Below are 26,702 nucleotides of genomic sequence, written 5' to 3' on the forward strand. Positions count from 1 at the left end.
CGAAACGAATATCGGCATAATTTTAATATAGGGCAACTCTGCGTCAGTTTTCGAAAATGGTCGCCATATGCTCTATTTACCTACTGGGATCGATCTATCATCACTAACAGTGCTAAAAAATCTCGGATGCCATGGGTACGTTTGGTATTTCTACTATTCCATGGCATTGACAATTTAAAAACGAACCCGTTTGCGTTGTGTATGTGACCCGGAACAAATGACTTCGGTACTTAAATGCTTTACTTACAAAAAGCACAGGCCGAAACAACACTTGTTGTAATGATCATCTTTTTCCGTATGGTATCATCTTGCAATGAAGGAACTGCTAATGCTCTTTCAGCTCTTGTCCAATGATAACTTAAGTCTTGCCAAGATGTTATAAATTTCCATGTTAGTATTTGCGAAAATAAAGCATTTCCATAGAATATAGCTCCAGATAAACGCGCGATCACACTACCTGTGAATACAAATATGTAAATGTTAATAATGGAAGCAGTAATGTAGTTGACCCAAAAAAAAATTAATAAGCTATGAGCTTCATCATCACATATGTCCCTTGAGTAATTCTAAGCACATCTAGTCCGAGAGGCAATAAGAAATGTGCGTCTAGTCGGGGAGGACGGAGTACAAAGAACCTAAAAAAAATCTATTCTCGTCCTGGTGGCTACTAGGGCAAGTTTGTTATCATTTTCGTATAAACCGAAGACGTAAAAATCATTGCTGATATTCGTTTTTTTTTTTTCAGTTTTCTAGTAATTTTACAAGAAAAAAGCGGCCAAGTGCGAGTCGGACTCGCCCATGAAGGGTTCCGTATTTAGGCGATTTATGATGTATAAAAAAAAACTACTTACTAGATCTCGTTCAAACCAATTTTCGGTGGAAGTTTACATGGTAATGTACAACATATATTTTTTTTAGTTTTATCATTCTCTTATTTTAGAAGTTACGGGGGGGGACACACATTTTACCACTTTGGAAGTGTCTCTCACGCAAACTATTCAGTTTAGAAAAAAATTATATTAGAAACCTCAATATCATTTTTGAAGACCTATCCATAGATACCCCACACGTATGGGTTTGATGAAAAAAAAATGTTTGAGTTTCAGTTCGAAGTATGGGGAACCCCAAAAATTTATTGTTTTTTTTTATTTTTGTGTGAAAATCGTAATGCGGTTCACAGAATACATCTACTTACCAAGTTTCAACACTATAGTTCTTATAGTTTCGGAGAAAAGTGGCTGTGACATACGGACGGACAGACAGACGGACAGACGGACAGACGGACAGACAGACAGACAGACAGACATGACGAATCTATAAGGGTTCCGTTTTTTGCCATTTGGCTACGGAACCCTAATAAAAAGGCGAAAATTTTGGTTGGGAGATTTTAGCTTTGAGAGCTAATAACTTTTGTATAGTGACAAAAAATATCATAAGTAGGTACAAAAATACTGTAATAACGCGCAATTCGAGCAGATTCTAAAAATATAGAATAGAAACATGGTTTATTTGGTGTACAAGCTTAACCTATAATACAAATATCTTATTCTAATTCTACTTAATACAAGACACCAAAATGGATGCCACTCAGCATATGCCGATGACTATCGTCCGTAGCCATTGCGCTGGTTTTCAGGACAACCAATTTAAATTAAAAACACATAAATAATATAAAATAAAGCAAAACTTAATACAACATATGGGAGAAGAGGTGACAGTTGAGTTAAACTATAATTGACAATAATAAAAATAAATAAAAATAAAAAAGCCTTTTATTTCTTGCATATCACAATGTCAAACATAAAAAATCTACAATACAATTTATTTAATTTTCTAATAGTCAGTTTTTAGTAATGTTTGGTCACTTATGTACATATTGTTGTATTTTTTTTTACTAGGTGAATTTAGCAAGAACCCCTTCTCAGATAAAGGCCTCCTCCAGAGTAAGCCAGTCGGATCTATCCTGTGCTTTTTCCACATGCCCAGTATTCCTAGCAAAAATTTGGTTGGGTATAGGAACGGATAGTACCCATACATTTTTTTATAGAGGAACCGTAAGAATACCTTTTGCGCTCTCTCCAGAAGCAAGACATAAGATGCCTCATAAGGATTCCAAACAACGGAGGCGGACTCGAGTTTGCTTCTTACTAGGGCACTCTACAGGAGCTTTATAGTACCAGTGTCATGAAAATCCCTAGAATTCCTGACTACAAACCCTAACCTCTTGTAGCAGTCACGCGCCAATGACAACATGTGGTCATGAAAGTTGAGGTGGGAGTCAAGGATAACGCCTAGATCCCGAATGGAATTAGCACGGGATATAGTCTCCGAATCCAGGATGTACTCGTAGAAAAGTGGATTGCGAGCTCTCAGTTAGCGGTTCCATCCATTCCTACATGTACAGTCGACGTCAAATACATATATTTGCATTTTTCGCCTTATTACAATGGAATAAGGTCCAAGGGTGCAAACATGTCTTTGACGTTGACTGTACCAACAGAGTGTATTTTCGTTTACTTAAGTGAAAACCCCATAATTATGTTTTCTTTAATAAGTAAAACAAACAACAATATATAAGTGTGTCATTTAATGTAGGTATATGTGCTATTTACAGTAAAAATAACTTATTAAAATAAATAATTTATACAAAATTTATCTACTTTCGACACTGGATACCATAGTCTCTACGGACGGTTAAGTGTATATCAGTTGTAGGCAGCCTTATGCAGGCGGCCATCTCGCTGCACTTGTTGGAAAGAGTAGGGAATTTGTTTATTTTATTTTGATATGTTATTGAGAACTATATGTGTTGGTTGTGGTATTATTAAAAAGTTGAAATAGTCTATTTTTATAATATGTAATAAAATAATCTTTAATAGAAAAAAACCGACTTCTCTAACTTCTAGCCTAACCCACTTAACGGCGCTTATATTTTATTTGGTAATATGTATACATTTTATGGTAATCATAGTGGTTTATTTAGTTCAGGTATCATAGTAGTTTTCCGGGTCCGGATCCGAGTCCGGGTCCGAGTCCGAGTACGGGCCCGAGTCCGGAGTCCGGGGCCCAGTCCAAGTCAAATTCGAAATTCAAAATCACAAAACGTGTACTATGCGTCGTTGAAGAGTTCTGTTCTGATCATCATCAGCAGTTCCACTTCATCAAATGCCACAGTTTTTAATGTAAATGCTTGATTTTCCGATGAATATACAAAAATCTCTATACGCATGCCTTTAAAATTTGAGGAGTTCCCTCGATTCCTCATGGATCCCATGTTCAGGACTTGAGATTGACATAAATGTGCCTAAAAACCTCACTTGCTTAACAAACATAACGAAAAGGGCTAATCGCCAAATGCGAGCTATGCGTCGTTGAAGAGTTCCGTTATGATCATCATCAGCAGTTCCACTTCAACAAATGCGACAGTTTTTAATGAAAATGCTCGATTTTCTGATGAAAATACAAAAATCTCTATACGCATGCCTTTAAGATTGGAGGAGTTCCCTCGATTCCTCGTGGATCCCATCATCAGAACTCGAGCTTGACAGAAATGTGGCTTAAAAACTTAACTTGCTTAGCAAACATAACGAAGAGGACAAATCGCCAAACTTGAACTATGCGTCGTTGAAGAGTTCTGTTCTGATCATCATCAGCAGTTCCACTGCATCAAATGCGACAGTTTTTAATGAAAATGTTTAATTTTTTGATGAAAATACAAAAATCTCTATACGCATGCCTTTAAGATTTGAGGAGTTCCCTCGATTCCTCATGGATCTCATCATCAGAAATGTGGCTTAACAAAAATGTGGCTTAAAAACTTAACTTGCTTAACAAACATAACGAAGAGGACAAATCGTCAAACGTGTACTATGTCGTTGAAGAGTTCCGTTCTGATCATCATCAGCAGTTCCACTTCATCAAATTTCACTTTTTTGAATGTATATGCTTGATTTGTTGATAAAAACCCAAAAATCACTATATGTATGCCTTTAAGATTTGAGCAGTTCCCTCGATTCCTCATGGATCCCATCATCAGAACTGGGTTTTGACAAAAACGGGACCAATCTGTATGCATATACGTACAATCAAAAAAATAATTTTCAAAATCGGTCCAGTAATGACGGAGATATGGAGTAACAAACATAAAAAAATAAAAATAAAAAAAAACACAACCGAATTGATAACCTCCTCCTTTTGGATTTGGAAGTCGGTTAAAAAGGGGGTCATCGCTCAATATTTCCTGTAATTAGTCGTCAAATAAAAACTTTCAGCAATTTTTACCAATTTCATAAGTTTAACCTTGATTATAGTCAATAATCATGGATATTTTTAGTATAACTATAAAAGTATTTGAACAAATGAACGTTCATTTATGCCTCAGTATTTTTTTCTTTATTTTAGCTTGTGTAGTTTAGAAGATACAGACGTTTTTGTAGAAAGTTGCGGATGCGCAGCGCGGGGCGGTCGTCGCTAAAAAAACCCGGACGGTTGAGAGGAAAACAGTCTCGCGGGCCGGACGGTCAAGTGGATAGGTAAAAATCTAGGGGGGTTAGATTTGGCGATCTTGGAGGTCACTGTATTGTTTGAGACCCTCGTCCAATCCGACGGCCTGGAAACTCTTGGTTTAGATAATCCCGAACAATGAGTCCATAGTGGGGGGAGCTCCGTCATGTTGGTACCGGGTACATTACATTTTTTATAATTACTTTTTATATATTATAGTTTGATATATCGTTATTTCGAATAACGTAATGAATGGCATACACTACCGTAATACCTAATAAACGGTACACATAATGTTATTATTGGTATAATGGTCATAAGGTATATTTACACTTCGTCTAATATAATAAAATAAAAAATAAAAAAGCCTTTATTGCCATGTAACTACATACTTAGTTAAAACATACTTAAATACATGAAATAAATACAATTTAAACAATTAAACAGTTATATAACAATTAAATAGTTATATAGTCCGTCAACCAAATCTTGTCAGTAGCAATGTAAAGCAAACTAAAGTAGGGCAACACTCAAAGAGCAGTATTGCGCTAAGAAAAGCAGCAATGTACATCGAACCAACAGTTTTTTTTCCGCTGAGCGCGCCCTGCGTACGTCAATTCAAATTGTCACTCGCGGTTTATTGAAAAAAATTGAAACATGGACGGACAATTTAAAAGCGATGTTAAAACAATGTTAATCAAAATGATGAACAAATTTGAAGATATCAAAAACAACTCCCTATCGTAGTGCTTATATTCTCTTTGTTCCCTATCTACTCGTATGTCTTCTAAGTTTACTAAAATAAAATCATATCAAAATACGGATAATTAGATAGTGCATATATTTGTTATTTACAATATAATATACCACTTGTTAATGTAAATTAGTGTACTGTTCTGGATGAATATGACATATCTGTGTAATTTTTTTGATTGGTATATATTGTACAATATACATATTAAAAATAAAACAACTGATATTTGGGTGTTTATTTAATTTAAAGGTAAATAAGATAAGGGTCACTTTTCGACTTGGTTGCGTTGTACACGTACATAAACCGCCATATGTATTGTCTGAAAAGATACTACCTACTACGAACGCCTTATATTGGGCAAGATTTAATCCTGCAACAAACATGTATGGATTAGGTAGATATTGCGAAAGAACGGCGATATAATCAAGGCTCTTTATACTGTTTAAAAGGTTTACCTTTGTAAATAGTCACAACTGATTGCTGAAAATATTAGACATGTGGGCCTATGGACGGTTTCCAGGACACAATTTATGGTCTTGTTGGATAGATTTAGGCATACGTTTTAATTTTATTTATGCCTTTTAACCCTAAAACAAAAAACTGAACATAATCTTAAAAGTTCGAAAGAGTTCTTCCAATACTTGTCATAACCTCAATTTTTAGTAATGTTTACCATCAACGAGCATGATTGTACATTGTAGGCCCCTTAGCTTTGCTTATTCTTATTTAATGTATTGGTATTTAATTTATTTAATCGTATGGCGTAGTATAATAAACAGAAACAAACAGTTATAAATTCAAATTAAGTCCAATCAGCCACTTAATTTAATGGTGACAGCAGAAATATCTCTTGAAACAGAAACGATTCAGAATGAAAACCAAATGAAAACAAATAAGGTGACGGCTGTCATTCACGATCCACATTCCACAGATAAAACACAGATGACACGCGTTTTGGAATTATTTGAACACAGTGTTGCTAACCCGCGATTTTTCAAATTTGCCGCCTTTTACTACTGACAAGATTTGGTTGACGGACTTTAGTTTTTGTGAGTGTCACATGGCTCCAGTTAGGGTAAAGGCCTCCTCCATCAGTTTCCATTGTTTCCTGTCCTGCGCTTTCAAGATCCAGTCTCTACCAGCTTTCTTTTGAATTTCGTCTATCCAGCGTTCTTTTGGCTTTCCTCTGCTCCTCTTACCAGTGGGGCCCATCCACTCGGTTACCCGTTTCGTCCATCTTTGGTCTGTGATTCGCGCTACGTGTCCCGCCCATCGCCATTTTAATTGTAGTGCGTGTTGTCCGGCGTCTATCAGTTTGGTTTTTCTGCGGATATACTGCGGATTACTTCTATATCTGTCTGTAAGTTTAACAACAAGGATGCTTCGCTCCATAGCGCGCTGGCAAGAGCGTATTTTTGTTTTAGTTCTCTTTTGGAAGATCCAAGTTTGTGCTCCATATGACAGACAAGGTAGCAAGCACGAATCTATTACCTTCTTGACATCAGCATCTTCTAACCGCGCGAGTTTTTCGAACTACCCGCGGGTAGTGCGGCTTTCGAAGTGCGGGTAGTTCGAAAAACTCGCGCGGTTAGAAGATGCTGATGTCAACTTAAGCCAGTCTTCTCCGAGACCACGAGGACAACGCCATCCTCGAAACATCGGAGGTAAATCTTAAAACTTAGATACTTACGCGATTAAGTCCCGTTGTACAATTTAATAATGTGTAAAAATCGTGAAAGTTTTGTTAGATCTCGGGCGTAAAGGAAACTATGAGAAGTCCATATGAAGATGTATATTGTCGAGGAAATAAGCACTGATTACAAATTTAGTCTGTTTAGTAGTAAGGTCGAAAGAATGTGACGGCATCACGCACGCGAACAAAAGCTGTTATATTATTCAAACATTTAAACTTGTTCCACGTGCGTTTATGCAGTTACCTGTAAACAAGATTCTTTCGGTTTACGAAGACACTTTCCAACACTGGCCCTTAAACCAAAGCAATCTTGTTTCAACACACAAACACAAAACTAAAGTAGTGACCTACACTTCACTACAACATTAAGTAAATTAACAAAAACATATGCACTGAACTTTCGCTACACCGTATCAACAAAGTTCAGTTATCCACATTATGAATTGTTATTCAATAAATGTTTATAAAATAAACGAGTCTTTTAATTTTATATAATCACTATCATGTTTGACTAAACCAACAAATAACCATGATGGTAATTATATTAAGAACACAACTATTACATAGAATACATAGTTATATGCATTTACCTATGACAGTAATGTGAGCTGTCTCACAAACTTACTGTGTTTAACTTTACACAACGCTTTTGTCAGTATATCTGCCAACATATCATTAGTATTTAGATACTCAATAGCAATCTTATTACTATTTACAAGTTCTCTAATAAAATGATGCCGTATATCGATATGTTTGGTCCTAGCATGATGTAAAGAGCTCCTACACAATTTTAGCGCTGACTGATTGTCATTGAAAATTGTCGGTACAATTTCTTTGTTTATAATTTCTTTCAGAAATGTACGAATAAACAAACCCTCTTTACATGAATTTGACAAAGAGTAGTATTCGGCTTCGGTAGAGCTAAGGCTAACTGTTTTTTATTTGCGACTTTCCCAAGTGCGACTCACCTATTTTAAAGACATAGCCCGTGTACGACCGGCGGTCCACGTCGTCACTGCCCCAGTCTGCATCCGCATATCCAGTGATGTCCAGCTGCTGCTTGCCTTTCTTAAAAGTCAAACGGAGATCCAAGGTACCTTTCAAGTAGCGCAGGACTCTTTTGGCTGCTTTCCAGTGGGTCTCTGTAAATGATTCATTAAATTGACTCAAGTAGCTAACTGCGTATGCGATGTCTGGTCGGGTACAGATAGCAATATACATAAGAGATCCTACAAGACCTCTATAATCATAGGTATCATCTCTTTGATTGCCCTTAGGTAACTTAAGTCCAGTTTCCATGGGAGTAGGCGAACACTTACACTCTTCCATTTTGTATTTCTTCAGCACCATCGCGATATAACTCGATTGATCGAGAGTAATTTTGTTTTCATCTCTACACAATCTCATACCTAACACCTGATGAGCTGGCCCTAGATCTGTTATATCAATCCAAAATGTGGAGAACCCGATGAACTGTCATATTCCGAAGTATCCATACTCTCCCCCTCTGGAATATAAGTTGCATCGGCCGGATCATCACATTCACTAGAGCAAGACGAATCATGTATTGTGATCATACTCACTCTGATATCGCTCGTACTCTGAGAATTATGTGTCAAATTGGCATCATCAGACGTACCGCTCACTACCGATGATTCTGGTTGTACAGAAGTTGGATCAGACAATTCGATTTCAACATTTTTATTTCCATAATTATTTACAATTTGTGGAAATATTTCAATTGACTCAATGACATTGTCAATGTCATCATTTGATACTTTTTTAATGAACGTATTTTCTAAGAAGGTTACATCTCTGGCTTTGATGCATTTTGTTGGTTGTTCCGGGTCCAAGAGTCTATAACCCTTTGTATGCTCACAGTACCCAACAAAAATGTACTTTTTGCATTTCGGATCTAATTTTGTACGCTTCAAAGTCATCGCATAAGCCACAGAACCAAAGATACGTAAATGACTTAGAGATACCTTTTTGCCACTCCACTTTTCTTCAGGAGTGCTCCCCAGTACAGCTTTCGTAGGACAGCGGTTTTTCACGTAGACTGCCGTGTTAACAGCCTCCGCCCAGAATTCGTTGCTTAGGCCCGCATCTTGCAGCATGCATCTTGCAGCCTGCATCACGGTCCTGTTCGCGCGTTCTGCGACCCCGTTCTGAGCTGCGGAGCCAGGAACAGTGGTATGATGCACGATGCCATTGCTCTTGAGATACGCCTGAAAAGCAGAACTGGTGTATTCTCCGCCGTTGTCGCTACGTAGCGACTTTATCTTTTTACCTGTCTGGTTCTCCACTAAAGCCTTAAATTCTTTGAACCTATCAAATACTTCACCTTTTTTGGTTAAAAAGTACACAAACGTCTTTCTAGAATAGTCATCTATGAAAAGCAAGAAATACGAGGGGCGTTCAATATATAATGAGAATGAGATGTAAACTCTTTAAATATTAGGAAAGTAAATACTGGCCGGTAAAGCTAATCTACCTAGCTGATCGCCATGAAAAAAAAAACTAACTGTTTTTTGTTTAAAAAAAAAATACGGCGATTTCTTTGCGATGCTATTGAGTACGTTAGCGAAAATGGAGAAAATTGAACTGCGCGCCGTTATCAAATACTTGTGTTTGAAAAATTTTTCTACGGACCAAGTCGATTTAGATTTACGGGACACTTTAAGGTCTAATGCTCCTCCGTATTCGACAGTCGCACGTTGGTGCGACGAATTTAGACGTGGAAGAACATCGACCATGGATGACCCCCGCTCCGGACGCCCTACTACAGCAGTAACTGAAGAAATTGTGAAAAAAGTCGAAAACTTAGTTTTGGCGGATCGTCGTGTCACGGTTCGTTTTATTGCTGAAAATGTAAAGATTTCAACGGGGAGCGTGCATAATATTTTACATGAACGCTTGGGTATGAAAAAGGTATCAGCGCGTTGGGTACCCAGAATGCTTACTGACACGCAAAAACAAACTAGAGTCGAGATTTGTCAAGAAGGTTTGGACCTGATACAGCAAGACAGGGAACTTTTTTTGGCGCGATTTATAACAATGGACGAAACATTGCTCCATCATTACGACCCTGAAACGAAAACGCAGTCTATGACATGGAAAAGGCCATCATCTCCAACTCCGAAGAAATTCAAGGTGGGCCCATCTGCCGGTAAGGTCATGGGCTCTGTTTTTTGGGATGGTAAAGGGGTCGTAATGATTGAGTATCTCGAGCATGGAGCCACTATTACGGGCACTTTATATGCCAAACAAATAGCAACATTGCGCAATGAGATCCGTGAAAAACGGCGAGGTAAACTCTCGAAAATTGTGTTGTTCCATCAGGACAATGCACCGGCACACAAGTCCGCCGTTGCAATGGCTGCAATACGTGATGCTGGGTTCGATATCTTTAAGCATCCTCCGTATTCACCAGACCTCGCCCCTAGTGATTTCTACCTATTTCCGAGATTGAAGGAATACCTGAGAGGCAAGAAATTTGAAGACGACGACGCGGTAGTCGCCCCAGTACAGGATTTTTTAAGTACTCAATATGAAACCTTTTTTAGAAATGGAATTTTAAGTTTAGAAAAAAGATATACTAAGTGTATTATGCTAAAAGGTGACTATGTCGAAAAATAAAATAATATTTAATAAAAGTTGTATATAACATACTCATTCTCACTTTTTATTGAACGCCCCTCGTACCTCGCACCGCTGAATGAGGGAGATGGTAGCGGCCCACAGACGTCTGTATGTACTAAACCCAGGACCTCTTTAGCCCTGTTGCGAGATTTCTTAGGAAAGGGCACCCTACTTGCCTTACCTTGTACACACGCTACACACGTTTCAAAATCTCTACTATCATAAGATATACCAGAAGCCATACCTTTTTTCAAAAGTTCCATGCTTCTTCTGTTAAGATGCGATAGACGACGATGCCAAACCTTCTCTGAAGCTACAGATACAGTTTAGTAGTAGCCGCACGGTTCTCCTCCACTGCTGCATTGGCGATCTGTTTGTTCTGTAAAGGAACATTAGAACACGCCCCCACAGTGTCAAGGACATAAACATCATTTTTTAAAGTAGCTGTCGCTGCAATTACCCCATTATCTAATATTTCGCAACTATCGGATTCGAATACTATCTTAAAGCCTTTCTTTGCCATGGCGCTTACCGACAATAAGTTAGCTGCTAAATTAGGTACATAATACACATCACTTATAGTCTTTACAGTGCCATTACGTTGTTCCACTTGAACATTTCCTCGCCCGGCCGTAAATAGTTTATCTCCGTTAGCTACAGTCACTTGCAACGACTTTTCTGACTTCATGTCACTCATTATGTTCACATCTCGACAAAAATGACTCGCCGACCCACTGTCAACGTACCAAAGATCACTTTCCACGTTCACCGACAGCGCCGTGAGTAGAACCTTTGACGACGATGTTTCCTTGCTACTTTTCTTTTTATTCAACGTTGGACAATCTTTCTTGAAATGTCCCGTCTTTTTACATACATAACACCTGGGCAGCTTTCTCGCGGCCGCCAGAGCCGTAACTCCGTCTCCGTCGCGCTTGCTGTCCTCACGTCGCATCCTCTCCTGTAGCAGCTTCGCCGATACAACTTCGCTAGATAATTTGGCAGTTGACGAGTTCTCAATAGCCATGATTAGCGGGTCGTAGTCCTCAGGAAGTCCGCTCAGCATGATGACCGCAACAAAGTCATCCTCCAACCCAGCACCAATATCCTGCAGTTGTTGTGCGACATCCGTGATTTTATTTATGTATTTTTCCATATTTTGACATTCTGTCAACTTTGTGCTAAACAAAGTTCGCAACAGGCCTAATCTCCGACATAATCCCTTATCCTCATATGCTTTCTGAAGACTCTTCCATGCTTTGTGTGCCGAGGTCACGTTCCTTATGTGTACGAAGGCCGTCGATTGCACGGACAATGCAATGCGCGCGAGCGCTTTCGGCCCTTTTTCACATCTTCCGGTTTTTTATCGTCAACCTCTTTTTCTACAAAATCCCAAAGATCTTCATGAACTAACACCATCTTCATCATAAATTTCCACGATGAATAGTTTTCCATTCCTTTTAGTTTTTCCATCACGAGTGGAGATGAGGAACTTGTACTGGACGCCATTACTGCCGGCGACCGTACTATTTTCGCTTTTTACGCTCGAAATATTTTTGATTTTTATTGAAAACGCGCAGGCCCATGACCTGTTAGATCTCGGGCGTAAAGGAAACTATGAGAAGTCCATATGAAGATGTATATTGTCGAGGAAATAAGCACTGATTACAAATTTAGTCTGTTTAGTAGTAAGGTCGAAAGAATGTGACGGCATCACGCACGCGAACAAAAGCTGTTATATTATTCAAACATTTAAACTTGTTCCACGTGCGTTTATGCAGTTACCTGTAAACAAGATTCTTTCGGTTTACGAAGACACTTTCCAACAAGTTTAAATCAGTACTATGATAATCTGTATTTAATTATTGGGTCTGCGTACTAGATATGAAAAATATGTAAATAATTATGTTATTATTAAATGAAATATGGCAAAAATGTTATACAATATATATCTATATATATAAATGCAAGTGTCCTGACTGACTGACTGACTGACTGATTCATCAACGCAGAGCCGAAACTACAAAAGCTAGAAAGTTGAAATTTGCACACTAGGTTGCATTTATAAAGTGTACAAGAGATAAGAAGCGATTGTGAAAAATTCAACCCCTAAGGGGGTGAAAAAGGGGCTGAAAATTTGTATGGGGTTCAAGTTTTATTTTATGCTAGTAATTTGAAACTTCATAAGAAGATATATTATTAAAATGAAAGAAAACTAATTTCAGCGTTTTTCAAAATTCATCCCCTAAGGTGGTGAAAAAGGGGTTGAAAGTTTGTATGGAAATTAAAAAAAAAATTAGAGCGCGGGACTTGAAACTTTGTATATGGGGATATTATTAGAAGACAAGAAAAGTAATTTCAGCGTTTTTGAAAATTCATCCCCCAACAGGGTTAAAAAGGGGTTGAAAGTTTGAATCTATTACAAATGCTTTGAAACTTCTTAGAAAGGGATAATAGCCGATTACAAAAAAAAGTAATTGCAACGTTTTTGGAAATTCAACCCCTAAGGGGGTTAAAAAGGGGATGAAAGTTCGTCTTGGGGTGCAAATTTTATTTTAAACTAGGAACTTGAAACTTTGCAAAAAGATATTAAATTAAAATACAAGAAAACTAATTTCAGCGTTTTTGAAAATTCATCCCCTAAGGTGGTGAAAAAGGGGTTGAAAGTTTGTATGGATATCAAACATTTTTTTCAGCGCGGGACTTGAATCTTTGTATTTGGGGATATTTAAAGAAGTCAGGAAAAGCAATTTCAGCGTTTTGTAAAATTCATCCCCTAACTGGGTTAAAAAAGGGTTGAAAGTTCGTATAGGGTTCAAATTTTATTTTAAGCTAGGAACTTGAAACTTCGTAAAAAGATATATTTTTAAAATACAAGAAAACTAATTTCAGCGTTTTTAAAATGCATCCCCTAAGGTGGTGAAAAAGGGGTTGAAAGTTTGTATGGATATCAAACATTTTTTCGAGCGCGGGACTTGAATCTTTGTATTTGGGTATATTATTAGAAGGCAGGAAAAGTAATTTCAGCGTTTTGTAAAATTCATCCCCTAACAGGGTTAAAAAGGGGTTGAAAGTTTGTATGGGGTTCAAATTTTATTTTAAACTAGGAACTTGAAACTTCGTAAAAAGGTATTATTTTAATAGAAAAAAAAATTTTTTTCAGCGTTTTTGAAAATTCATATCTCAAGGTGGTGAAAAAGGGGTTGAAAGTTTGTATGGATATCAAACATTTATTCGAGCGCGGGACTTGAATCTTTGTATTTGGGGATATTATTAGAAGAAAGGAAAAGTAATTTCAGCGTTTTTGAAAATTCATACCCTAACAGGGTTAAAAAGGGGTTGAAAGTTTGAATCCGTTACAAATGCTTTGAAACTTCTTAGAAAGGCATAATAGCCCATTACAAAAAAAAACCCTAAGGGGGTTAAAAAGGGGATAAAAGTTTGTCTTGGGGTGCAAATTTTATTTTAAGCTCGGACCTTGAAACTTCGCAAAAAGGTATTAACCTGTCGAATCCCACGATATGACGTCACCATAAGCGTTCTGGCTCATATATGAGCCGTGGGAGCTGACACATTAATTTAAAAAACAAAAAAAACTAATTTCGGCGTTTTTAAAATTTCATCCCCCGAGGTGGTGAAAAAGGGGTTAAAAGTTTGTACGGAGATCAAATATTTTTAAGAGTGCGGGACTTGAATCTTTGTATAAAGCCATATTATTAGAACACAAGAAAACTAATTTCAGCGTTTTAAAAATTCATTCCTTAAAAGGGTTTAAAAGGGGTTGAAAGATTGTATAGGGTTTAATTTTTTTTTTTAACTACGAATTTGTAACTTCGTAAAAAGTTATTTCATTAAAAGAGAAGAAAACTAATTTCAGCGTTTTTCAAAATTCATCCTTTAAGGTGGTAAAAAAGGGTTGAAAATTTGTATGGAGGTCAAACATTTTTTTAAGTGCGGGACTTGAATCTTTGTATAATGACATATTATTAGAATACGAGAAAAGTAATTTCAACGTTTTAAAAATTCATTTCGTTTAAAGTTTGTATAGGGTTCAAATTTTATTTAAAGCTAGAAACTTGAAACTTCTTAAAGACAACTAAAAAACAAGAAATAAATTTCAGCAGTTTTAAAAATTCATCCCCCGAGGTGGTGAAAAAGGGGTTGAAAGTTTGTATGGAGATCAAATATTTTTGAGAGTGCAGGACTTGAATCTTTGTATAAAGCCATATTATTAGAACACAAGAAAAGTAATTTCAGCGTTTTTAAAAATGTATCCCTTTTAAGGGTTAAAAATGGGTTGAAAGTTTGTATAGGATTCAAATTTTATTTAAAGCTAGGAACTTGAAACTTCGTAAAAGGTATTTTATTAAAAGAAACGAAAACTAATTTCAGAGTTTTTGATAATTCATCCCCCAAGGTGGTGAAAAGGGGTTGAAAATTTGTATGGAGGTCAAACATTTATTTGAGTGCGGGACTTGAATCGTTGTATAAAGGCATATTATTAGAATACAAAAAATAATAACTTCAGCATTTTTAAAAATGCATGCCCTAAAAGGGGTAATAAGGGGTTGAAAGTTGGTAGAGGGTTCAAATTTTATTTAAAGCTAGGAACTTCAAACTTCGTAAATAGGTAGTTAGGTAGTAGGCTTTATTAAATAGTGGACTTGAAAATCTGGGGGTTGAGAGGGATTATATCGAGAACAATTATATTCAGTAAGGGGCTTGAAACTTCGTAGCCGTGAAAGACAAATCTCATGCGTTGTATAATAATTAACAAATGATTAACCGTCCCTACTGCTATCTTTTGCTGCATAATGTTCTAAGCCTTCTAAGGTAATGTAGAATATATAACCACCAATATACAAATCCACGCGTACGAAGTCGCGGGCAACAGCTAGTGTTTTTATACTTGATAAAATTGTATAAAGTATTAAGTTATACAAAAATATAATATAACAAATGTCATTATAGCACATGTGTATATATTATTTAAAAATTATATTACAATAGGCATTATATCACTGACAGTTAGATGAAATCACAATATAACAAAGGAAATGTATAATAAAAATTACATTATAACATATAATAATATATCAAATGGATTATAACAAATGTATGATAGTTTTCTTATGATTATATTAAGCATTACACACCCGTTGGTACCACATTAAACGTAGAGTTTCCAGATTGATGTCTTCGAGAAGGTTGTGCAGATGCAGATCTTCCCGCAAAAAATGAAGGTAGCGTTCTGAATTCAATCATGGAGGCAGTTCCACCGGGCCTATCAATTTATCGTCAGTACTTCCTGCCCACATATTGACGGAAAATGGATGCTGGTGCGAGAATTCTCGGGCTGTGTGCGGGTTTTCCTCCATCCACATATGGTAATTATGGGAATTAAAGTACCTACCCTGACCTTGTGAATTGAACTTCGTCGGTCCATAAAATATTTTTCAGAAAATTGGGGTTCTGTAGAAGTTTTTCGTTCATTCTTTGACAGTAAACAACCCTCGAAAACCCATCGTTATCAATCAATCCCTGAACTTTTTTGAGGTGGAAAGGATGGAGACCATATTTTTTCCAACTCCTCCAAACGGCCATGTTATTCATCCCACACATCATGCCTACACTTCGAGTTGACAGCGTGGGGTCTTCGGTAATGAATACTACACCTTAGTGTTATCTAATCCACTTGCCATCAGTATTCAGTCATTAAAAAAAGAAATTTTATCTCTCGAAAAATATCATATTAGGTATCCATTAATATGCCTAGTGCGTTGTTGTCTTTTAATATAGGTACTCGAACGAACACGTAATAGCACGAATACTTTTTAACTTAGATGTGGCGGGCTCGCAACGTCGCAATTATAAGGGTGTTTTGTACTGGAGATCTCATTACAACTTTTTTAAATTCTATTCCGTGTCACCATCACGCGAAGGAGTAACACATCCTAATTGTAATATAAAACCGAAAAAAACCTAGTTTAAGTGTAACCAGGAAGCAGCAATCTACAGCAGAGGCCTCTACCAGCAGCAGAAGGAAAAAACCACAGGTAAGCTCAGTTACTCTCTCATAAGTTAGTAAAGTAGGTACATTGGTACATCTTCTAATTTGATCAAGCTGCCTATCATGGGCTTGATTCAAGTCTTTAGTCGTTAAGACTTGTTTGCAAATCGAAACGTCACCACGGAATCGCCGCAGTAAAGTGTCATTCAATAGAACTTGCGAACTATGTAAACAAAAGTTACTAGTAATTTGACATTTAGTGTCATTTTAGTATGGCGGTTTGTTTACATAGTTAGCAAGTTCTATTGAATGACACTTTAAACGTAAGATCCAGGCGAAGCTTTTTTGCATTCTAGAATAAGAGAACTGATTACATACACGATCAACGAATTCCAGTTTACTTTCTTCACCCGTTTGTTGAGGTAGCTCTCAGTGGTTTGAAGACCACCCGTATCTTGCTCTATAATCTATATCAATGACTATTTATGAAAGGAAAGGCGCTTGGATGAAATCAAAGGACATTAATATTGGCGACGAAAAAGATGGGAACAAGTTTGCAAAATTATTAACATACTTGCCTTTGCCACCAAACGAATACATATCGGAAGGGTGGTTAACAGTTGTTAATCTTATTAGAAAAATCATCACATATAAATAACATCGAAAAATGGAAAAGACATTGGATGGGTACTACAAATATTTTTCGATGCTCCAAGGTAACATATCGCACTACGAATACTTGGAAGAGTGGCATAATAGTAGACTAAACAAAAAAATATCGAAAAAGGCAAATATTCATATTTTTTTTATGACGTTAAAAAAAGAGGCGAGACATTATGATATTGCTATTAAACAAGCCCAAGCTCAAAAACGAAGGAAACGATCTAGAAAAGTTGACTTAAAATTCTATCGCCATATAAAACAATTAAAGCTTGAACACGCCAAAACGTGGGCACACATAAGTACATATATTTTTTTATTTACATTTATATACTCCTTAGGGCCACTTGCACCAAGCAAATGGTTAAATAAATAAGTACGGAGTTAACCAACCCGAGGTTAACTTATTACATTTTAACCCCAATTTTGTTTTGCACCATTAAAAACTAACTCGGGGTTAAATACTGAACAGTTTAATTCAGAGTTAAACCTTCCTTTAACGGTGCAACACAAATTATTAGTTTAACCCTGTGTTAGCGTTTAGAGTTAGTTGGTTAATTCCGGATGGTGCAAATGGCCCTTAGTATGATAAACAAAAAATATTATGACAGCGTACTTATTCACGACGGCGAGCTCTGAATATCAGCATCGTGAATAAATTTTGCTCAAACATACGGAAAAACCCCATTTAAGCTAACGAGCACTATTAAAATATCCACAACCCATCGTTTGTTCGGTTTAAAAAAGTACAGAGGACTATTAATTGGAAAATAGGTAAAGGAGAGCAGTAATGAGTGCAGGTAATTTTGGGCATTTCAGCAGGCATAATATTATGGCAAATGAACATCTCACACGAGCACGCGATAATCCCAACGATTGCATTTTTAGCGATTGTAGCAACGAAGACCTGATTGCAATACCAGACAGCATAAAAATTTATCTCATATTAGCCTATAATTAGATGATCAAACGAACTTACCTGAAGTGAAGTTCGATCTTAATTGTCATGTCTTCGCTGAAAGATTTATATTTTTTAACGAAGGTAGTTGCCCTGCAACGTTCGGACGTATTCGCACCTAGTTCATCGGTATCGTAGAAAGAGAAAAAAGATACCCCTCTTCTTCTACGATGCCGGTCGTGATCAACCTCATTCTTTTCAGAGCCTACATATTTCAACATTGTAATTACAGGGCCCGAATAGGGTGGGCGGGAACTTAAATCTTTCAGCGAAGACATGACAATTAAGATCGAACTTCACTTCAGGTAAGTTCGTTTGATCATCTAATTGTCATGTCTTCGCCTCAAGATTTATATTTTTTAACGAAGGTAGATGTTTAGAGCTAGACAATGTTGAAATATAAATAAAAGTCAATAATGAAATCAACAGTTGTATATTTGAGAAAGAAAATACTTTAAATACAGTAATATCACATTACTTATACGTAACGATTAAGTATCAACATAATTATAATCTAATTAGATTAATCAGTCAAATAAAGCACAGCAAAACTAGAAGTAGAATTTGTAATAGGTAGTTTATAAAAAAATTTCAAACACCAATGATTGGTCTGACCATCCTGCTGTCTTTCTAATGGTATCGACATTAACGACAGCTCTCTCAGCAGCTGAAGTAGATACGTGTTTCGTGCTATGTGCACTAAATATGTTGGTGTCGATTCCACTACAGCGACAGCGTTTGCTTAATCAAACGAGCTATAGTTTGAAACGTAACTTCTTTTTGATGTTAAAATTAATAAGTCCTCATTTATTGGTCTAATTGAAGAAGTGACCTTTAAGTAATCTATTATTATTTTTGCTGGACATACACTTGGTCGCTGATTGAAAAAAAAAGGAACTATAAGATAGGCTGTTTCCTACCTACACCAGAGGTCTTAACTAAATCTTTAATTTGTATTACAATCCGTTCATTTGACACGATAATATGTATTAGGTACTGTAATCAGCGAAGGCGTATGTCATCTCTGACAAGTGACAAGAGCCAATAAAACTACTAATTTCTTATTAATAACACCTAGCCTCAAAATCACCTAGCCTAAAACTAAGGTGATTCGTTATGATCCCATGTATAGGATAACTTGGGGAAAGTTGGTTTTAACTTACTCCCTTAAAAAACCTTTTTAACCGATCGTCTTGAGTCAAATTTTTTTCAGAAATAAGAGACAAAGCCTAACGATGGTTATAAGAGTACCATACGAAGCCTCTTTCTCCAAGCACTGTTAAAAAATCTAAATTATTGTAATTATGGTATACCCAGTGCATCAATGCCTTTTCTGATACAGTAATGTGAGTAATGCCACCAAAGTTACAGGCTCAAGAATATTGAGATTAACTCTAACATAAGGATCAAAGCATAATCTTTAATGCTGATTCCGGTACCTGCCGCCTTAGATACGCTTGCCGGATAATACTTACGCCTTACTTGCAGCCAGGGAAAGGCGTTGATGTATTGGATGAATCTCTCTCGACGTCTAGCGTCGGCGCAATGCGAGCGCCGTGTAATGGGGATAACGCGGCGCGGGCGCCGCGCGCGACGTGGTCGATGGCGGCGCCGACATCTGCGGGGGCGGGGCGGCTCGCGGCCAACCGCTGCGGTTCAGCGGCGTTCTTGCATTGCGCTGAAAATAACAGGGCGGTGGGCCCCTCCAGCTTAAATGAGAAGTCGAACTCGAAGGGGCCTGAATTAATTGTCCAGCTTTTTTAATTCCCGTCGAGTTTTTGATAAATTCGCAGAGTTTATCTCCAAAAAGATGTGAATCTCGTTTGCGGTCCTTAAAGGGATCGATAAAACTTTTGTCCAGCATTGGCGTTATTAAAGAGCGCCTGGTCTCAGTTTCAGTAAAGTGAGAATCTGCCACTAACCTAGACGCGTCACTGAGTAACTTAAGCGCGTCCTGTGTACCCAGAGATTTCATTAGCATACCCGTAATTATTTTACCGAGCATCGATAAAACACAGCCTAACTGGTTTTGTTTTTTTGATATCCGAGAATCCCTGTTCCTGGTATTTTCTAATAAAACTGCAGCTATTTCGGCGTTAAGAATGGGCGACTTAGTAAATGGGCAATTTACTGGCAGTAAATGTTTTTTCGAAATTTCCTCCTTAACATCATTTTGTAGCCCATCACTTAAAATGGGCGTCAATATTTTTGACAAATTCTCGTTAACTTCTTCGCCCCATTCCGTCGTCGCCTCAGGGACAAAATCACCTAAAGCCTGAAGTAACTCCGGATCGATCAGCTCGGGTTCGATCTGTTCTGGTGCAGGGGTAGCCTCGGCTTGCACGACAGGTTCCAACGGCTCCGGTGCTGACGAGGCTCCTGGCGCTGGTTCCACCGGAAGCGACGCTGACGAGGGTCCAGGTACCGGTTCCGGATCCCGTGGTCCGGGAGGATCCTCCGGGGCCTCGGCTGATACACCCAATTGTTCATCTAGCCCCGCGTTTTGTAGATTTTGCGGAGGCGGCGGCGGTTCATCTTGAACAAAAACAATAAACAGGTTTAAACCTGCGTTTTTTTTTTTTAATATATATTAACGGTTAACATCTCGTGTTAACTCTGTAAAATTGCTACTGGTTATTATCTCGTAATAACTCGGAGCTATATTTTCCACTGCCTAACATCTCATGTTAGATCGGGGAATAGGTATACACATGTGTGAGTTTCAAATCACTTTTCTATAGTCACAGCAGAAATTCAATAATAAGTACTCACCTTGTAAAAACTCCTCATCACTTGAATAAGTTATTCGTGAAGAATTGCGTCTTAATTTTGCTTCATATTTCCTAATTTTCTTCATCCAACGCTCCTCTTCTGATCTTGATTTTCTTTTAGGCATAACGCTTGACTAAGTTTCACAATTTACTTAGATAAGTTTCACAAGACACCAAACGAAAATTATTTATTCGCGCTTGGGTCTAACCAGGTGCGTTCGCCGCGCGCGCACGGACAAGAATATCACGACCGGCATCGTAGAAGAAGAGGGGTATCTTTTTTCTCTTTCTACGATACCGATGAACTAGGTGCGAATACGTCCGAACGTTGCAGGGCAACTACCTTCGTTAAAAAAATATAAATCTTGAGGCGAAGACATGACAATTTCTAAATACCACCAAGATGCAAGTATTGTAGTTTGTAACCTCTTTTGTGCAGACAAATGTTTTTAAGTTTTCTATTTCTGGTTTGATATAGGTATATTTTAAATTTGCCTAGTTACTTTACTTCGAATAAAACACTCATGTCATGAACATCTCTTTTAACTATATTTTTACAAGTAGGTACCTAATTTTTACAACACGTTATCAGCACGAATGATATAATTAGTAATGAGAAGTTTAGTGTAAAGTGTATTTCGTAAAATATTGAGTTGTAGTGTTTGTGTGATTGAAAATAATAAAAATCGTAAAAATGTCACACGAAACGGGAGATGCTTCGAGTGTTAAAAATTCCCATTAAAGCTCAAGCTGTATTCCATCATTTTGCTTGAGGAGCAAATTAAGAGCAAGGATGGACACTCTGCATGGAAATTTAAGATGCGCAATTACCTTCTGCACGAGGATCTGTGGGAGACAATCGGTGGCTACCCTGAAGGAGACACGACCCCTGGCTACAAAGGTACGAAAAGATTCGAAAGCCTTAGCAAAGATATGTTTGACAGTAGATGGTGCGGCAATCATTCATGTTAGATGTGCGAAAACCGCAGTCGAAGCATGGAAATTTTTGCAGAAAACTTCTGAGGATAAGGGAATGGGACGAAGACTTTCTTTAGTTGCAGTTATGTCAATCGCACAGGATCTGGCGGATATACAGTCTTAGAGGTCTTAGATTAAGTTTATTGCTGCGATACTTTTGGGAGGTCTCACTCCAAAATACGAACCCCTGATTATATGACTTTAGAAAATGTAATCATATTGTATGTGTTAGATGGTGGCTTAGGGACTAGTGAAAGTAGTACGAAATATTCTACCGCTTGCATATGTTTTAAATATTATCTGACAAGACGAAACTTATGAAATATTTTTTCACTTGATGAAAACAACTGTACGAAATTGGAATTAAATAATTTTTCACTTGTAAAAGACTACTCGACGAATTATTGCTCTGTGTGCTGTATTATCTTTGTTGCCCCATAATAAAATAATGGATGGCCGGAACTATATCCGAATAGAATCAGCCGAATTGGCGAACGAAAACCGGATAAAAAAATTCTTCAGTACTTTGAAGGGTTTTGGCTTTGCAGTGAGGAGTTTATGAAAAGATGGTCAGTTTTTGGCGAACGACACCGAACAACGAATTTCATTGAGGGCTGGAATCCTAAATTGAACAGTAATTTAGGAAAGAAAAGAGTGAACATTGTTAAATTACTCAATTTTTTGCATAAGGATGCGTACTTTTATACGTGAGTTGAAATTGGTAATACAAAATCAATGTTTTACATACATCTTTCCTATACTAAGCCCCTCAATTAAGTAGCATGCTTTTAAAATAATCAAAAGTATTTTTTTTATTTAACCCATTTTTTTAGGCTTCCCATGGTTATCCCAACATAATCATTAACAAAGAAGGTGTAAATAATTCCAAATGAACACTTTCCTCTTTGGTTATCAATCAACTGCCACAGTAGGTAGGTATTTATGAAGTAAACGTGTTTTGATTAGTAATTGTCACTTGTCAAAGAAAATAAGAGTTTCCGTAAGATTTTGATTTTACAATAAAAAATCTGAACGATTGTGTATTTGGACTCCATTTTATTAACGGGAACTTAATGAACCGAAATATGAGGAATTCCTAAGAACCGTTTTACCGATTTTGCTAGAAGAGGTGCCGGAGCAAAATTTGGAGAATCTCTTTTTCCAGCAAGATGGTGCACCAGCACATTTTGCTGTAAGTGTGCGAAATCATTTGGCCCGGGAGTTCCCTGGCAAATGAATCGGACGCAACGGCCTAATCGCATGGCCGATTTGAAGTCCCGATCTCACGCCACACGACTTCGTTTGTGGGGCGAAATTAAAAGGAGAGTGTACGCACGGGAATCAAATACCGTCGATGAATTTCGTTAATAGTACATTACTGCAGACGCCGGGAAAGAAGGGCTTGCCGGGTGAGTAGGTATAGACGGCCGACCGTAGGGAGGACGGATAGTGATACGAAGTCGGCAAGACCTTTTCACGGCTAGGCATGTATAGTGCTTTTCTCAAACATATGCAATGAAATAAAAAAATTCACCACTCAAAAAAACAAATTATAAAAAATATCAACCACCAATAGCTACACGACAAAAGTTTTTTAATTTTCCTTCCAATCCTGCCATAATGACTTTTTTTACGGAAGTCGTCCGTATTTCGCGTGTGTAGTGTTCGAATAGACCCTATTAGGGCCATTATACACAACCTGATAATAAGAATCTCAATTTCAATAAATAAAATAAATGCAGTGGATTTGAAATATTGTCTATGGTCTCTGGTGACTTACGTATAGACAAGATTTTAAATTTATTCATCAACACATTGAATCTTACATATTCGTATTCTTAATATCAGTACGTTCGTGTATAACAGGCGTTAACACGGATATTTTGGTCCGATAACCATTCATTCACTAAAAATATAATTCGGCTGTTTAGCCTGTTCATGGACACAGACCCCATGTTTACATTAGAATTTAAAAAAAAAATACTTCCCGGCCTAGGCCTTCAATTTCGTATGAAATTCCTTTACAGTTCTCTAGAGTTGCTCCGCCCTAAACGTAATACTTCTAAGCCTGATATAACGCCCGGAGCGACGACATTTCATTGCATGTTTGAGAAAAAGATAATTGAGGCGTTAAATTCTGTGAAAGTCAATGAATTTATTCTCGGCAGACTTAGGATCAATCATAGACGACGGGCGGACTTATGTGTCCAGGAAGGCGGTGGTCATTTAAAGCACATCTTAAAATACGTTTAGGTAAAGTATGTTCACAGTAGGCAGGCAGGCTCTTTAGGATATGTTGGTATGAAGAGGGTGGATATGCAATCTACACTGGCTTGACACATTTAATTTGAATATAGAAGCTCAAGTTTGAATGATGTTTAAATCAAACTTGAGAATGTCAAATGACTCTACTTCCATTAGCCGTCATGAAATGTTGTGTTTGTAAATTAAATAATAAATAATGTATTGACAAAGTAAAAGTGCCTTCAAGTATTTCTAATAAACCTCCAAAGACCTCCTGTAACCATTTCACAGGTTATGGAGCCCTTAAGATAAAGTAAAATAATTATTAGCCATATCAGAAATGGTAACAAAATATGGGTGGATGAAACGAAAACAATTGTAAGAGCCAGGGATATAAGAATAAATGAAAACGAGCAAGGTATATATCTAAATGAAGAAAATGATGAAAGCACTAGAGTGCTTTCATCAAAAAGTGCAAAGTGAAGGGTCATTTAGGTAGAATGTGCCCTAGTGTTAAATATTTGGATATTAATTGCGATAGCGAGGACGACGACGGTAAGTTGTACAATATTCGTTCTGTCAAGGGAAAACCCATGGTCGAAACAGTTTCTATTCACGGCAAAGACATTCAATTTGAAGTAGATACCGGGGCTGCCGTCTCTGTGATATCCCCAAGTTTTTATAAAACGCATTTCAATAACATTCCATTGTTACCTGCAAAAAAAGGCCTGCATGGATATACCAGTATAAATTACAGTGCGCGGGTATGTTGCAGTTGCCGATTACGTATTCTGGTGCTACCCATACGTTGGATGTATATGTCGTATATAACGGTTCGGCTCCGTTACTAGGCAGAGATTTTGTTTCTAAGTTTGATTTGGGATTGGCGCGTATTTATTGTAACAATATTAATACCGTTGAACAAGACTTCCCGCAGCTGTTTTCGGACAACTTAGGGTGTTTTAATAAATATAAGGTTAAATTAACTTTAAAAGAAGGTTCTCAGCCTATATTTTTTAAAGCGCGTCCTGTAGCTTTCGCCTTGCGGGATAAACTAAGTAAAGAAATCGATAGGTTGGTCGATTTAAATGTCCTGGTTCCCGTAGAACATTCAGAGTACGCATCTCCAGTTGTACCCGTACTAAAGCGTAATGGTTCCGTAAGATTGTGCGCGGACTACTCAGTAAGTATTAACAAGCAATTAGTCATTGAACGATATCCCTTGCCGACTGCTAACGAGTTATTTGCTAAGTTACATGGAGGACAGAAGTTCTCCAAACTGGATTTATCCATGGCTTACAATCAGCTGATGTTATGCGAGGAATCTCAGAATTTAACTTGTATAAATACACATCGCGGTTTATTTAAATATAATCGTTTAATTTTTGGGCTCAGTAGTGCTCCGGCAATTTTCCAACGCGCAATGGACGAACTGCTCGCGGGCATGGAGGGCGTGCTGTGCCTGCTGCATGACGTACTGGTCACGGGTCGAGACGACCAGGAACATATGGCCAGGTTAGTTAGTGTCTTAAGCCGGATTCCCACGGCCTGTTTTTTCACAGATCTGACCGCGCCTCTACAGGCCGAAGATCGTGGGAACGGTCGCGATCGACGAGGCCTGTCGTCACCCGTCCGATTCGTCGGGAGTCGGTAACTTCAAAGGCGCGTCGCGGCGCGGCGCGACGGTGCCTGTAGGGGCGCGTCTGCGTCGGTTCATTTCACCTAGGACAGCGAACAGGCCTCGTCAGATGCGACCGTTCCCACGATCTGTCGGCCTGTAGAGGCGCGGTCAGACCTGTGAAAAAACGGGCCGTGGGAAGCCGGCTTAATCAACCGCACAGGCATCCACAGGCCTGGCGCGGTCCGGCCTGGCCTGTAAAGAACACGGGCCGTGGGAAGCCGGCTTTACAGAGGTTACAGGACGCGGGGCTGACCTTACAAAAGGAAAAATGTGAATTTTTTAAGAGTGAAGTTAGCTACCTAGGTTATGTAATTAACAAAGACGGGTTGAAAAAATCTGCTGATAAAATAAAAGCCATTGTCAATGCACCTGTACCTGATAGTGTTAATCAACTTCAATCCTTTTTAGGGTTGGTTAATTATTACAGAAATTTTGTTCCCAGTGCGTCCAGCATTTTGAGTCCCCTGTATGATCTGCTAAAGAAGGGGGTCAAATGGACTTGGACCATTGTTCACGAAGAGGCTTTCAATAAAATCAAAACATGCCTCGCGTCCGATCAAGTGCTAACGCATTACAATCCTGAAGCTCAGCTGGTTTTGACAGCTGATGCGTCACCTTACGGACTAGGCTGTATTTTATCGCAAATTGAGTCGGACGGCAAGGAAAAACCAATTTCCTATGCGTCACGCACCCTGAATGCTGCTGAGAAGCGATATTCTCAAATTCAAAAGGAAGCCACCGCCCTCGTCTTCGCAGTACGTAGATTTCATCAGTATCTGTACGGTATAGGTCCAAACCCTTCATATTACGG

General features: G+C 37.9%; 1 protein-coding gene across 1 annotated transcript; it reads right to left on the reverse strand.

Annotated features, from left to right (window-relative positions):
* Positions 1-19,695: 19,695 nt before the first annotated feature.
* Positions 19,696-21,113, reverse strand: LOC134660641 (nematocyst expressed protein 3-like). The gene is made up of 3 exons (XM_063516417.1): positions 20,990-21,113; positions 20,486-20,752; positions 19,696-19,955 (listed from the first exon to the last, which is right to left on the reverse strand). Exons 1-3 carry the CDS (start codon positions 21,111-21,113, stop codon positions 19,696-19,698), a joined length of 651 nt encoding a protein of 216 aa, XP_063372487.1.
* Between the last annotated feature and the right edge of the window lie 5,589 nt (positions 21,114-26,702).

This window comes from Cydia amplana, chromosome Z (genome assembly GCF_948474715.1).
Source record: "Cydia amplana chromosome Z, ilCydAmpl1.1, whole genome shotgun sequence".
NCBI lineage: Eukaryota > Metazoa > Arthropoda > Insecta > Lepidoptera > Tortricidae > Cydia > Cydia amplana.